This window comes from Triturus cristatus, chromosome 7 (assembly GCF_964204655.1).
Source record: "Triturus cristatus chromosome 7, aTriCri1.1, whole genome shotgun sequence".
NCBI classification, from domain to species: domain Eukaryota; kingdom Metazoa; phylum Chordata; class Amphibia; order Caudata; family Salamandridae; genus Triturus; species Triturus cristatus.
In genome coordinates, this window is record NC_140590.1 from 1,480,137,147 (window position 1) to 1,480,151,652 (window position 14,506).

General features: G+C 43.1%; 1 protein-coding gene across 1 annotated transcript in view; it reads right to left on the minus strand.

The window, feature by feature from the left end:
* Nucleotides 1–14,506, minus strand: part of LOC146812216 (protein-glutamine gamma-glutamyltransferase E-like) — a 348,360-nt gene that overhangs the window by 289,393 nt on the left and 44,461 nt on the right. Inside the window, exon 2 of the mRNA XM_085619245.1 lies at nt 4,713–4,889. Coding sequence (XP_085475371.1) covers nt 4,713–4,889 — 177 coding nt within the window. The remainder of the gene's footprint in view (nt 1–4,712; nt 4,890–14,506) is intronic.

Sequence of the window (14,506 nt, forward strand, 5' to 3'; positions counted from 1 at the left end):
GGGCATATTTCACAATTGGCTATGTTCAAAATTGTATTATTAACCAAAAATATATCAATTCTTGAATACTGCCGATGGGGTGCACTATAATAAGTATATCCAGGTTGCAAAGGATGCATTAACCGCCATGCATCTTTAAGATCATGCTGTCGAGCCATTTCCATAATTGCAGCCCTTACTTTCTTCATTCTAACCGAGGCACCTTGATTGGTGGAGTCTAATTTTGAGTTCATAATACAGTTAAAATCACCAATAATAATTAGATCGCAATGCCAAGCTAGAAGCTCTAATGACAGTGTCTCAAATATAAATGGCTCATCGGAGTTTGGGCCATACAGAGTACATAATACAAATGTGTGGCCCTTAATAAGTAACTGTACAATCAGCCACCTACCTCGATTATCATGTGAGGCTCTGAGCAAAGTATGATCGAGCTTTTTATCAATTAAAATAGCAACCCCTCTGATAGAAACCGTCTGGGAGGTACACTCAATTATCTTATAGCCCAATTGTTTTAACAGATTCCGATCTTTGTATGCCAAATGTGTCTCAACCAGGGCAACAATGTGAGGTTTATAGGTTCTCAATTCTTCACGTACCATCTGACGCTTACTAAGGGAGTTTACACCAGACACATTCCAACATATACACTTAATTATCCCCTTTTATATAATACACATTTCATACAGTAGCCTAAAAACCCTATGCCCATTCCCATTCCATGTCTCTGTCCATTTACCACAACCCCACCCCAACACAATCCTCTCGAAGAGGAGCCCACCCACCCCACCCCATTTCCTAGAGAAGAAATCACCCCTAACAGACTGTTGATTGACCTGACAGCCATTAGAGAGCATGTGCAACTTCCGATTGCTACCCGCATAACTTGCGCCCCGCCACAAAAAAAGAAAAAATAGAGGGGGAGAAAAACCTGAGTTTTTTGCAAAATGAGAAGATCCAAAGATAACTCTACGAGAATAAGGTAGAGAAAAAAAGAAAAAGAAGAAACATTTTTGAGAAATAAAATCAAAGCACTATATAGCCCAAGATGGATTCAAAGAAATCCATTATATATATTCAAATGTTCTGATTTCCCCCGCTTTTAAGGCGCATCCTTCTCCTTCTCCGATGGCCACCAAGAGTTAAGAGTCTGCTGAGCATCACTTGCTGTATGAAAAAGCCAGGTATGACCCCCACGTATGACCTTGAGTCGAGATGGGTCTTGAAGAAATGCTTGTGCACCAGCTGCCTTCCTATTATCTACTAGTTGACGCAGCTTCCAGCGCTGCTCCATTGTCTCTTTGCACAAGTCTGACCTGACAGAAAAGACAGTGTACTAGTTGTGCCTGGTCGGGATCTAAAAAAAAACTGCTTGTCTTAGTAAAAAATTACCAAAGTAGACAATCATAGGTCGAGGATGTTGCAGACTATCTCGTGATTCTTGATTTAGAAATAGTGAAGCCTATGAGCCTGCTGAATCTGAGAGTCGCAGTCCCAGTCAGAAAGGTCTGGGAATGACTTTTGAAACAGCTGAACTATATATGCCTGAGGGTCAGTACCCTCTCTTTCCTCAGGGATGCCAAAAATTCTTACGTTATTCCTGCGCTGCCTATTCTCAAGGTCTTCAATTTTATGTTTTAGAATCAAGAGTTGGCCGTCATGAATTTCCATTGCCTTTGGCGTTTTTGATGCAGTATCTTCCATATTAGACAGGTGCTGTTGTAGCTCTGTTATTTCTTGCGTTAATACAACTACTTTGGTTGAGACCTCAGACAGCCCTTGTTGTATCAAACCACTATCTATTCTAGCTTGATTAAAGCTACTTGCATCTCAATTTGCTGTTCATGGAGTGCTTGAAAAATAGTAGATCTTTAGTAGATATGGACCCTGAATCCTTGGTGGAAGTAGCTGAGGTAGTAAAGGAAGGATCTGTCACAATACCTTCCTTATCGCCCACCACATGAGAACCATCAGGGACTTCACAGGGTTGAAGAGCAGAATCAAAATAATCAGGACTATTAATAACAGAAGTTTGTTGCAAGTCATTGCTTGATGACGAACCAGACAGTCTTGATATAATGGCTTTAACTTCTCCCTTAGCCGTGACCCATTTTCGGAGTGGGCTAATCTTACTGGCATGCCCACCAAGGTCTTGTGATATAACCATGTTTAGATTTCTTATTGGGTGCTCCTTAGCCTTCTGTTTCTTCTTCTGTTTTGCCCCCTTATTAAAGACACTAGTTACTGCTATCTGTTTATCTTTCTGAGCTGCATCTAGTTTAGAGTTTCCGTTAGATGTAGTCGAAGTATCAGGTAACGTACAAGTGGTAAGAGAGGCGTGGAGCTTAGGCTTGTTAGTGAAATAATATTTAGTTAGATCAATTTCACAGTCCAAGGCATCCAAAGCATAGTGCTCTGGTTTCTCCGCTGTTGCGTCAGCAGCTGCTCTATCCCCCGCATTGTCAGGATCCTCTTCACCTTACGCATTTATTCCTTGAGTAGCATTAAGCCCACTTTTCCCATGTGACGGTACAGCCTCCACCTGAGTAATATTTTTCATCGGTGTTGCAGAGTTCACAATATGAAGGCCACTAGATGTCGCTGCTAGATCACTTCTAACACCCCTAACTATACTAGCAACAGTAGTTATTTCCAACTGGGGCATAGTAATGGCGCTAAAGGAATTAGGCAGTTCAATATCGTTCATTACCTTATCAGTATCCATATTTGCTCCCTCAAGCCTGATCCAACTTGCAAAGTTAGCGCGTTACCTTGTATCAGCACTGCATTCATTTCATCCTCGCTCCGATCTTCAGAGAGAGGGAAAATTGTAACATAGTCTGGCTCGCACTCCGGTTGCACAGCTTCCATCAAAGCCACCACCATAATCTGTTCCAGCGGGTTAGCGGCACACGTTTATATGATATCGGCCGCTCTGCCAGACTGAAAGAGTTTAAGTAAAGGTTTACTGATTTGAGAGCTCCCTCTCAAATCAGTACGCTGTTCCAAGGTCTCAGTTGGTTTACTACCATCAATTTCAGAGAGAGAGAGAGAGAGCAGCTGCAGAAGCAGGTACGATCGCGGGCGTACGTTGATTCCGAGCCCGCGGTGGAGCCATGCTCATCGGCAAATCCAAAGGAACTTGAGAGCGGCGTGTGAGGAGGCGGTTACCATATAATACGGATCTTATCGCCCCGTTTGCCACCACACAGATCTTGCAAGCCGAAAGGAGCATTTGGCAAGACAAAATTGCATCAGTGAAAGTCGGCGTTCACTCAGCGTTCAATCAAAAGATTTCAGCATTTTCATCGTTTTTTCTGGTGGTTATCGTGTCTACACAGACACATCAGCGGGAGTAGCCAGGGTTGTAGCCACTCTGCGGCGGAGTCAAACCGCCATCTTCCTTCCCCCAGAAATCGCTGTGAGGGTAAAATTTCCATGCATTGCCGCTGAAGAAACTGACGCACTGCCTGCCCATGGCTGGAGAAACCGCTGCACGTCAAATTGCGAGCACCGCTCTCCAAAGTCCAAGATCCCTGCCCGACTCCTACGCAGGCCCTGCTGTGTGGCTGCAAGAATCAATGCGTCCCCGTATCCCCACGCATCGCACTGGTTCGCCAAGTCTACATCAACACTGGGGCCACAGTAGGAAACCAACGCATCAACTCCCAGCACAGTAAGAAACCGACACATCACTTCCTCTCCAGTAAGGAACCAACACATCCCCTGAATGACAGTAAGGAACCAATGCATTGCCTCCCCTGGAGCAAGGAACTGACGCATCACCATCCCTGTGCGTAAGGAACGGACGCATCACCTTTAATGCGGCTGTTTTTGTTTATGATTTTGAACAACTGAGGTACTTTATGTTTAAAGTATCGCATCTATAGTTTGCTATAGATAAAAACAATTTTTACCTTTTACAAGTAATATCTTGATAACTGTAGGTTGGATTTTTGTCGTTTTGGCCTTGTTTGGTTTAAATACAGTTTGCTTTTCTTTCTAAACTGGCGTGGTGTGCATTTGTGTTGTTTTCACTGTGTTACTGTATGTTTGCACAAATACTTTACACACTGCCTCCAAGATAAGCCTGTCTGCTCGTGCCATTCTACCAAGGGGGTGAGCAGTGGGTATTTTAGAAGTGTTTCCCCTATGGCCTGACTAGGAAGAAGGGTCCCTACTTGGACAAAGATGCAAACCCTTGCCAACTAGAGAACCCCATTTCTAACAATCCTCATTTCTAAAAAAAGTTTCCTTTCAAATCTGTAAACCTCCATGTTATTCCGATGTTTCTCCTCTAAATTGTTAGATCCCGCACATACATACATGCAGGGTATGTATTTTGAAAGGCACAGTTATTTTCAAATTAGAACTTTTTAGTGAAACTTTGCAGGGCATGTTTCTTGTGTTCCTCAACCCCAAATAATATTTACAACATGTTTTACAGCATTTTAGTCCACTGTTTGCTGCTCCTCTGCATTGTAAATACGTCAGAATTACCCAGTTTAACGGTATGAGGGCGTCTATCTCGGATGATTTTATATTTAAACTGAGTTGTCACCAAATGCCATTTTTGGAAACATGCAAACTTTATTTGACATTATGGAAGTCCTGCGAGATAAAACAGACACAACATAGCCCACCCCTCTCAGACATTACGATGAAATAACTGACATTATTTCCACGGTTATGAAGATTGTTAAAGTTCTCACCGGTCTCTGCACTGATTTCGATGCTCTCTCCACTCTGAAGAGCTCTGTTGAATTTCACAATGATTTTAAAAGGCTGGCCTCTCCTTAATATTAATTCTTTGCTGCAGTATTCGCTCGTATTGTGTGCGGTTCTGTTTGCAGGAATCTGCAGGTCAACCACGTCTGACAATTGTAGGGCTGTGGAGAGACACAAAATCAGTGCACATATTAACAACGACCTGCCTGCTGCAGGGCTTTAAAGAGAAACAAAATCAGTGCATGCATGAAATTAGACTTAAAGAGGGAAATGAATGTATTTCCAGATGTGGCGCATGGCACCGGCCAGGGCTGCTGATTCCCGATCACGGTTCGATTCCCCGTGTCGGCGGCAAGTTAGCCCAGCACCACGTGACGCTCTGGGCAATAGCTCGCTTAATCTTCCCGAAGGCTCCCTGCGCCTTGACACCCCTAGAGGTTATTGTTGCATTTGACAAATACTGGTATTTCATTTAGCCATAACTGACAACATCAATCGCTTCCATTTCCCTACTGAATAAATTGTAGTGACACCTTCTAAACACCATGGAGTGTATCACTGAGCAAAAGGATCCATTATTACAATTTATTGATGTAGGTTGGTAACAATATTTGGAGTAAAGTTATGTTTTTTTTTGGGGGGGGGGTGAATTCACAGAATGATTCAGAAACACAATGGGGCAGATTTACAAGTCCCCTGCGCCACCAGATTGTCATTTTTTGTGACGTACTGGTGGCGCATTGTACTGCTCCATATATATTTTCCTGCCCTGGTAAATATGGCGCCTTCACACACAGCACTTTGCGTGGAAGGGGCGTTCCATGGGAGTTGCTGTGGGTGTTCCCACGCAACACCTATGGAACCAAACACATTTCCAGATTTACGAGGAATCGTAAATCTGGAAATGCGTGTGAATGCTACGCCTCCCCAGGGGAGACGTAGGGAGGCGCAACGAGGAGAAATATTTTCATTTCTCCTTGTTATTCCTCTTTCAATGCGTGCTGCATTCTATAGCACGCATTCGAAAGAGGAAAATGCCTGTAGTGATTGTTTTTGTTCAGGGACGTGCCCCTTCCTGCACAAAAACAATCTCCCACGACACAGGCATCCTTGCACCATGGTGCAAGGGTGCCTGCACTGGCGCAAGGCTGCAGTTTGTGCACCAGCGCAGGGGTAAGCACAGTGATGCAACATATTGTTGGAAAAATGTTGCATACTTGTGCAAATGGCTTGCTGAATGCACTGAGTCACTTTCATTGTAAATCTGCCCATATGTTAGTCTCCTCAGCGTGATTCATGGGAGCAGCACAAGAATAGTAAACAGCAATAGGGACAACTGATGCCTTCCCCTGAAGCACGGTTTTATGTAGTGTTACTGCTAATTACAAATACATGACATTTATTGATTATTTGACTCTGAGACGCCAAGCGTCCTTTTTGTAGAATGCACGAACTGATGGGGTTGCCCAACTCTAATAGATTAATTTGGAGGTCAGTATACAGTTTTCATTAATGCTGCATTTCTAGTCATATAATGTGCAAAAGGGCAACACAGACTAGAACAGCCAATTCAAATAGCTGAGAGAGCAAACTGGAATGTTTCAATAGTATTGTGGCTTAGATTTAACATTTGCACCACACTGACATATGCTTGCAACTCTCACCAAGAATAATCGATCGAGATTGAAATTAGGACTATGTTGATCCGGACAAAAAAGATAAAAGCATGCAAATCTAGGGTAAAATACATTCTTCGTTATGATATCTGAGAGCTATATTGTACAGGCCACCTTATGCTGCTTACCCTAATGCATATAGATTCAGTTTCAATTTAAATACCAGTTAATAAGAATAATAAAATTAATTAGAATGTGTTACAACCACAAATGAACAGTGTGAACCTCAACTTTAGGTGATCAAGATGATGACTGAACTTAAATTCGATTTTTAACACTGCCTACCACCTCTAGATGCTTAGTTCTGAGACAGAGTGGTGGCACCTGTTGTGAGTTGCGTCAATAACCTGTAGAACCTGGTCTTTGATATATGTTATAAAAGGTGGCATTGGTAGTCTTACAGATCCAATCAATGCAAGGTATTCCACATGACCACTAAATTCAGTCTGGTTGACTTAGCCTTGGATGACAGAGTGAGTGAGGTCCTCTCTCTATTTGACAGTAACACAGTTCAGATACGATTTCTTACAGGAAGGGGAAGGCAGGTTCACCTATAGCCTTAAGGATGTCATGTAACCTGGTATAAGATTTAAGAGATGAAGACTGTTCATGTGGAGGGGCAATCTGACACATGGTGGAGGCCAGCTGACAGAATGCTCCTTCTGGCCACAGAGTTAGTGGCATAAGGAGAGAAGAGCTCTCCCTGCACATGCATATGCTACTTTTTTAACATGTGTACTGTGACCGATAGAGGTTTGTATTAGAGGTGGGCAAAATTATGTAAATGTGTTCCACACTCAATATATTAAATAATGATGCTTGGAGGGGTTCCTGCATGAAAATGTTACACAAGGTATGCCCTCATGTACACAAGATAGTACAAGCCAGCAAAAATAACGGCTCTCTTATTGCAGTATCAGTTAAGTAGTTAATTAGAATAGGATGCTGCTAAAGAAGTAGACAGGATTACTTCATCCTCAGGTAGTGTTACCACCAGTCTAAAAAAAATCAGAAATCTTGAAAGTTGGGCTGGAGTTTCGTGTAATGTCGAGGGCAAAACTTAACTGTGAGGGATTCAAAGAAATCATGGCTGCTGCTCATTAGTCTGGGAACGATAAAAAAGACATCTCGAAACAATATAAAGTCCATCCTTTCACAGAGAGAAAGTTATTTGCAAATGTTTAAAGTACAAAACGGATGAATCTACCCAAGAGTGGCATGCCTGCATATTTACCCCCAAAATCAGACCACTTGCTGCTCCAAGAAACTGCAAGGTAAGTATCACACATCTACAAGTTTCTCTCAATGCAGATAACATTAGAGCTCATCATCCTATCGTTAGGAAAAGACCGAGCAAATACGGCTTTCATAAACAGGCATCCTGGAGAACACCCACTTTCTCCAAAAGAACATTGCAGTATTGCTTAGCTTGGCAAAACAGAATGGAAGAAAGCTGAAGATGCCTGGAAAATGTCTTCTGGACAGATGAGGCCCAAGTGCAATTGTTTGTCTGTAATGTACAACATATTTTGTGAAATAAAGTCATCTAAAGGAACCAAGAAGGAAGCCAAGAAGGTGGTGATTTCAGATTATGTTGTAGCTGCAGGACCTGGATGCCTCACAATCATTGAGTCCACCATGAATTCAGCTGTGGTTTACTCATTATGGTGGTGGGGGGGCATTCCGCCCATCCCCTGGGCTGCGCTAAACGTGAAAAATAAAATGCCAATAAAATGAATTCATTGCCATTTTATTTTTCGCTATGGAGCACCGCAGCCGCTAGCCTGCCCCAGCCAGGAAAAAGGGGGCATGTTCCTAACTGCCGATTGGCAGCAGAGGACTGGAGCAGTGACTGGTTGGCCACTACAAAGTGCGCATGTCAGTTTGGCCGTCCAACCTAACATGTGTACTTTTATTTCTCCAACCGAGCAGTGTTGCACAGTCGGGTTGGAGAAAAGCCACAGGCTTCCTGTGCCTGACCGCATGTCAGGCCAGCCCGCTCAGGCCAATCCAGGGGCTTCACTCATGCTAGAATGAGAGCAGTGTCTGGATTAGATGAGAAGCCTATGCTGAGGTCCATGGACTGCCGGGAAGCTGGAAGAGAGTTGGAGAGGTGCGGCAAGGCAGTGTTAGCGCAGGTAAGCCTTTTTTTGGTTATTTATTTGTATTCCCCCAACTCACCCCCAACACCCATTCCCCCCGCCCACCCCTCCATTCTATATTGGTGACGACCACCCCTGCATGAATTCCTTAGTATTCAAGAGATGCTCGAGTAAAATGGGAGACCATCCATTCAGTGGCCAAAGCTTTGCTGTATGCGGATCATGCAACAGGGCAAAGATCCAAAACACACCAGTAAATCTATGTCTGAATGGTGAAACAACTGGCTTCTGGAATGGGCAAATTAGAGTCCAGATCTCATCTACAATGAGATACCCTGGTAGGGACTAAAGAAAGCTGTGCATAAACAAATGCCACCAAACACCACAGACTCTAAGCAGTTTTGGAAGAGTGGGCCACCATGCCACCAGTAAAGATGCAGAAACCTTAACATCTGGATCCAACAGGGGTGATGACAGCTTCCAAACTTCACCCACCCCGCCTAGCAAGGTTACTATAGACACTATGGGGAAACCTTTACGGAGCTGACATGTAGAGACTTGTCTGAGGCTGGCCTATCGTCCATATCCATCATTGGACCTATCTTGGAAGTAGCACGTGTATAATGACATTCCAGTAGGGCCTATTTAGATGCTAATCCTTCTAGAGGTTCAAGAAAGCAAACTGGAATTATAGGCCAGGGGGAATCGAAATTCATTACTACTTACTTTTATATGAAATGACAAAGGATGGGGTCTATTCTTCAGGCTCTGATACATAATCAGGCAGGATTGATGTACCCAGTTAAGGTTCATTCAATAAATACAATAAGGAAACCCCAATAACAGGTGTGTTGTCACATACAAGGAAGTATCCTTGTTTATTTCCAAAGTTTTGAAAACACATAATATGGAGGCACATGTAATCTGGAATGATCCAAATTGGTACACTGATAATTCATAATTAGAAACTTATGCCGCACACTCAGGGCCGACCTTTCAACCAGCAGCGCCCTGGGCAAAACCAAAATCGGCATACTTTATAAACCAAGGCCTGTACCTCATGATTTTTTTGTAGTTTTACGTAGTGGGAACTTGGCACTGGAGCACTTTACAAGAGCACTAGTTTCATTTCACAAAGTAAGATAAAGTTAAACACAGCGAGATTAAGTGATTTGCCCAGACTCATAGGATGATAAACCAAGACCAGGGTTCGGATTGGTTCCCTAGTTCTAAAGTCGGCAGTTCTGGCCATTGGGGGACATTATTTCCATTTGGTGTACATAAACTAGCATCACTGCAATCTCTTCTCTAACTCAGAAAACGACTGTCAGGAACAGTGCGAGTGTCACTTCAAACACACTAGGCACAGGCAAACAGCGGTGTAAGCTTCTCTGGTACCCACACTGGCAAACATAATAGTACAGGGAACTGCTATGCTTCATTTAGACATAGCAGCTACAGTACAGTCATTATGATGATAATGTTATTCCTGTGACACATGTAAATAGTTCATTTAAAGCGCTGCACACCAATCTAAAGTGGAGAAGGGCCGAGGGTGGGTCAGGGGAATACAAATAAATAGACTATAAAAGACTTACCCCCACTAACACTGCCTCGCAGCTCCTCTCCAGCTCTTCTCCGACCTCCCGGAAGTCCATGGACCACAGTGCAGTCTCTCCACCCAATCCAGGCACTGCTCTCACATGAGAGCAGCACCTGGATTAGCTTGAGTGGGCTGGCCTGACTCTCACTCAATCACAGGGAGCCTGTGACTTTTCTCCAACATAACTGTGCCGGCCAAACTGACATGCACACTTTGGAGCGCCCAGTCAGTCACCGCTCCAGTCTTCTGCTGAGGACACACGCATCAGCGTGCGCGGATCATCGATCTGAACTAGTAAAAAATGTATGCGACAGGATAACTGAATAGAGAGGAATTCTGAATGAGTGTGTTGCAGGGCCGGCTGGAAGCACGGCGAGCTGGGCAGCCGCCCAGGGCGAATTATTTTTACAGAATAGTGCCATAATCTGCAGACAACACAGGGGCCAATTCACAGAACTAATCTGAGATAAAATCCTAAACTTACTACTTTTGGTATTCACAGAAAGCATTTAGTAGTAGTAAAGTTAGGACTCTTAACTTTACTACTTCTAAATGCCTTTTGTGAATACCGAAAGTCGTAAATTTAGGATTTTATCTCAGATTAGTTCTGTGATTCAGCCCCACAGTCTCTATTCAACACACTCCCAAATCGAAGAGCAGAATTAGACGTAGGAGAAAGGGAACCGTGAAACCGAGGCTAAAATACATCAAACACACACATTCGGGGATTCCGGTAACCTTTAGTAGAATTTGAAATCCTGCAGTTAGGTCCACTCTGCTCTCTTCCCCGTGTGATGAGGGCCTCCTCGATTAAGTGCAGACAATGTAGAGGCCGGACTCTTGTGGGCCTATTGCTGTTATGGGTTTGACCTTTGAAGAGAAGGCAGGAGTGAAAGGGAGATTTGGTGAATTTCTTTATATACTTTCATTAACAATGCATGGTGGGGGTGCTATTAACATATTGAATATCAGTGAGCACAATTTGTGGTGCCGATCTGCATCTGATTTTTTTTATTTTTTTTTATTTTTAATAGACAGATTTATTTGACTCTTGCGTCTCATAACATCCAGCAGCACTTCCCTCGCTCATATGAGCAGCGCTAGGTTTGTGATTAATATACATCAAATGCAGAATTCGGCAATTGTATGAAATCTATGAAATGTGCAGTTTGGTAACACTAGCTATTTTGTTGCAGTTTTAATTAGTACCAAGATTTTGGAGCCCTTTACATGAGTACCAGTTTAATCGCATATGGCCGTATTTAGGCACGGGGAGATTAAGTGATTTGCTCAGAATCACAGGATGCTGAGCCGACGCTGAGAGTCGACCTAGTTCCCCATGTTCAAAGGTAGGTTTGGCTGTAGTGCCACATCCTTTTCCGCTTACAAGATTAGCCTACAGGGCACACTGTTACCGTCTCATAACTCATTTTTATTTAACACTTCATATTGCTCAGCTGCAGTATCTGAGCTCTGCATTACTATTGCCCAATTCAAGGGCGCTAAATTTGCTGACCTCTGTGCCTTTTGGTACCTTTAGCTCTGTTACTTAAAGTCTAAACAAAAACTCCACGAAATAAACAAGACAACATTAACCACAGGGCCGGACTGGGGACCACAACCGGCCCTAGCAAAGAGCTCAGCTGCACCCCCTCCCCTCCCAGGGGGGCAGTTTTCGGCCGATTTTGCAAAAACAGACCTGTAACAAAAACGGCCCCAGGGACCCAAAACCGCCCCCACCTGTGCGGCGCACTGGGGGTTGCCCAGTGCCCGCTACGGCCAGTCCGGCCCTGATTAACCAGCTGCAGTTTCTTCATTAGGGCGGGCGTTGCCCCACACCCACTATGTCGCGCTAAACATGAAGAAAAAAAACGGCAATGAAATAATTTCATTGCCATTTTATTTTTCACTATGGAGCAACGCTGCCGCCAGCCTGCCCGAGCCAGGAGAAAAGGGTGTGTATATTTATTAGGCAGCACTAAGCCACTTCTTTGGGCTTATTGCTGCCTGATAAATATTGGACCCTTTACCGCAGTTTTATTCGTTAAAGGGGCGTGCAATGGGTGTTGCTGAGGGTATTCTCAGCAACATCCATTGCTTTTTGACACAGTCCCAAATTTACAAGAAATCGTAAATATGAGGCAGCATCAAAATCTTACTCCTCGTAAGGGAGGCACAAATATCTTTATTTCTCCTCATTTTTCCATTTTCTTCTGTGTGCAGAATGCAGCACACAGAGAAAGGAAAACGATTCTTGTGATTATTTTTGTACAGGAAGGTTTCCCTTCCTGTACAAAAATAATCATCCCTGCCACGCAGGCACCCTTGCACCATGGTGCAAAGGTGCCTGCATTGGCACACGGCAGCCCATTGTGTGCCGGCACAGGGGAAAAGGGCAGGCATGCGCCGTATCTCATAGATATGGCGCATTCCTGCCCTTTACTTTTGCCGTAGGGCTGCGCAGCAGGAATGTTTGCTGCGCTGCCATACGGAAAAATCTCATAATTGTGGCCACTAGTATGTGATATAGAAAAGGGTGTGATATATGGCCTTTCTTGATCTATCCAGTGCATTTGACCTGGTCAATCAAGCTAAATTATGGGAGTGCATGCAGGGTATGGGTTTGGAACTAGGTTCTCTTAACATGATAAGACACCTCCACAGTGATTTGAAGGTATCCATCCGCTATTGCACCCACGGGGAAACATCATCATATATTGATACTCCAAGGGGTGTCAAACAAGTTTTTATTTTGGCCCCCTTCTGTTTTTTTATTATAAGTAAATGGAATTTCGAATCATTTAATTCATTTACATTCTACTGTACACAGACGATGTAGTCCTTATGCCCCGCACGGTCAATGCTCTTCAGAGTTTACAAGAGGGTTTTTCTGACTTCATGGAGGGATTTGATCTAAAGCTCGATTACTCTAAATCATATACAATGAAATGTTGGCTCAGAAACAAAATATTTTAAGATGGGTGGACACTTTCTGGATAAAGTTAGGGATTTTAGTTACTTGGGGGTAACTTTTAGGAAACCCCTTTTGCCTTTGAAAGCCCAACAAATGAGCAGGAACATTGAAGGTATTTTTCGCTTTGCTCATCAATTAAAACAAAAACCTGTAGTGGAGCTTATAACATTGTACAAATCCAAGTGTGTCTCAGGAGCCTTATATGGCACAGGTGTGTAGGGTCCCTGTAAAACCGAGGAGTTACAACATATTGAAAATTGTTTTACCCGCTGGCTGTTGGCTGTCATAAAAAACAAGGCACACTTTATTTGCCACAAATAATTAGGCCTGCAATATTTAGAGTATTCAATTGGACTGCCCCCCCCTTTTCCTATGGATCAAATGTTGGTGGACTCCACAAGCAGGCCTCGAAAGAACATGTATTCTTGATAATCTTAATTTATATGTAAAAAAAGGTTTAATACTCTAGGCCTAGAAGAAATGTATTTAGATCCATAATAAATTGGCACAGATGCAAAAGCAAGAGTGAAACAATGTTTCTGTGACGCTAAAAGGACAGAGAGGTTAGAATGGGCCCAAAGAATGCAGTCCGTAGAAACCTATAATCAAGTTGTAACCGTCAGTCCTGCTGAACCCTATTTCACCTGGTTTGAGAACCCAACTTCTCATCTTTATCTTACTTATTTTAGATTGAATATGATCCATTTTAAGGTGGCCTTTCCAGAACAATGTTCTTGTTCACACAACTTACCTCCTTGTTGATGTAATAATCTATGGTCTCAAAGCACATGTCACTTTATAATGTTCTGCACTTTATGTTCTCATCCAAGGTTAATTTACCTTGCGCTACTGCTACGCAAGGCAAACATCAGACAATATCAAGCAGCCCTAGACAATGAAAGAGATCTGTTGTGCTGTCTTACATTTTATAAAGAAAGCTATGGGTATCACGAAAATGTATGAATTATTATTTTAACATAACTTTATATGTTTATGCATGCCCATAAAAAATTACTGTTTTATGGGCTGGAATTTTAAGTCGATACATATGTTTTATGTAATTTATAGTATTTGCATATTGAATTATCATATCATTTTATGGCGCATCACCAAATAAAGTTGTTCTGACTGACTGACCAGAATGTTGCATTTCTCACAATTCCAAGTGTTGGTGATCGTGTGATACCCAACACAGACCGCAATTATGATCTAATTGTAGCCGCACATGAAGATGGAGCTTCTGCCCACGCGGGAGTGGCTGCCACTATTTCGCTCTAGCAGCGACCTTATTGGTGGCAGGGTTTATACCAGCAAACTAGAAAGTATGCTCTCTGTTGAGAGGTATGTCAGCAGATCAAAAGTGCCACTGTGTCTCAACCCCACAGACACATCTCTTTATTCCCAACAGGCCTTTTGGCTGTGT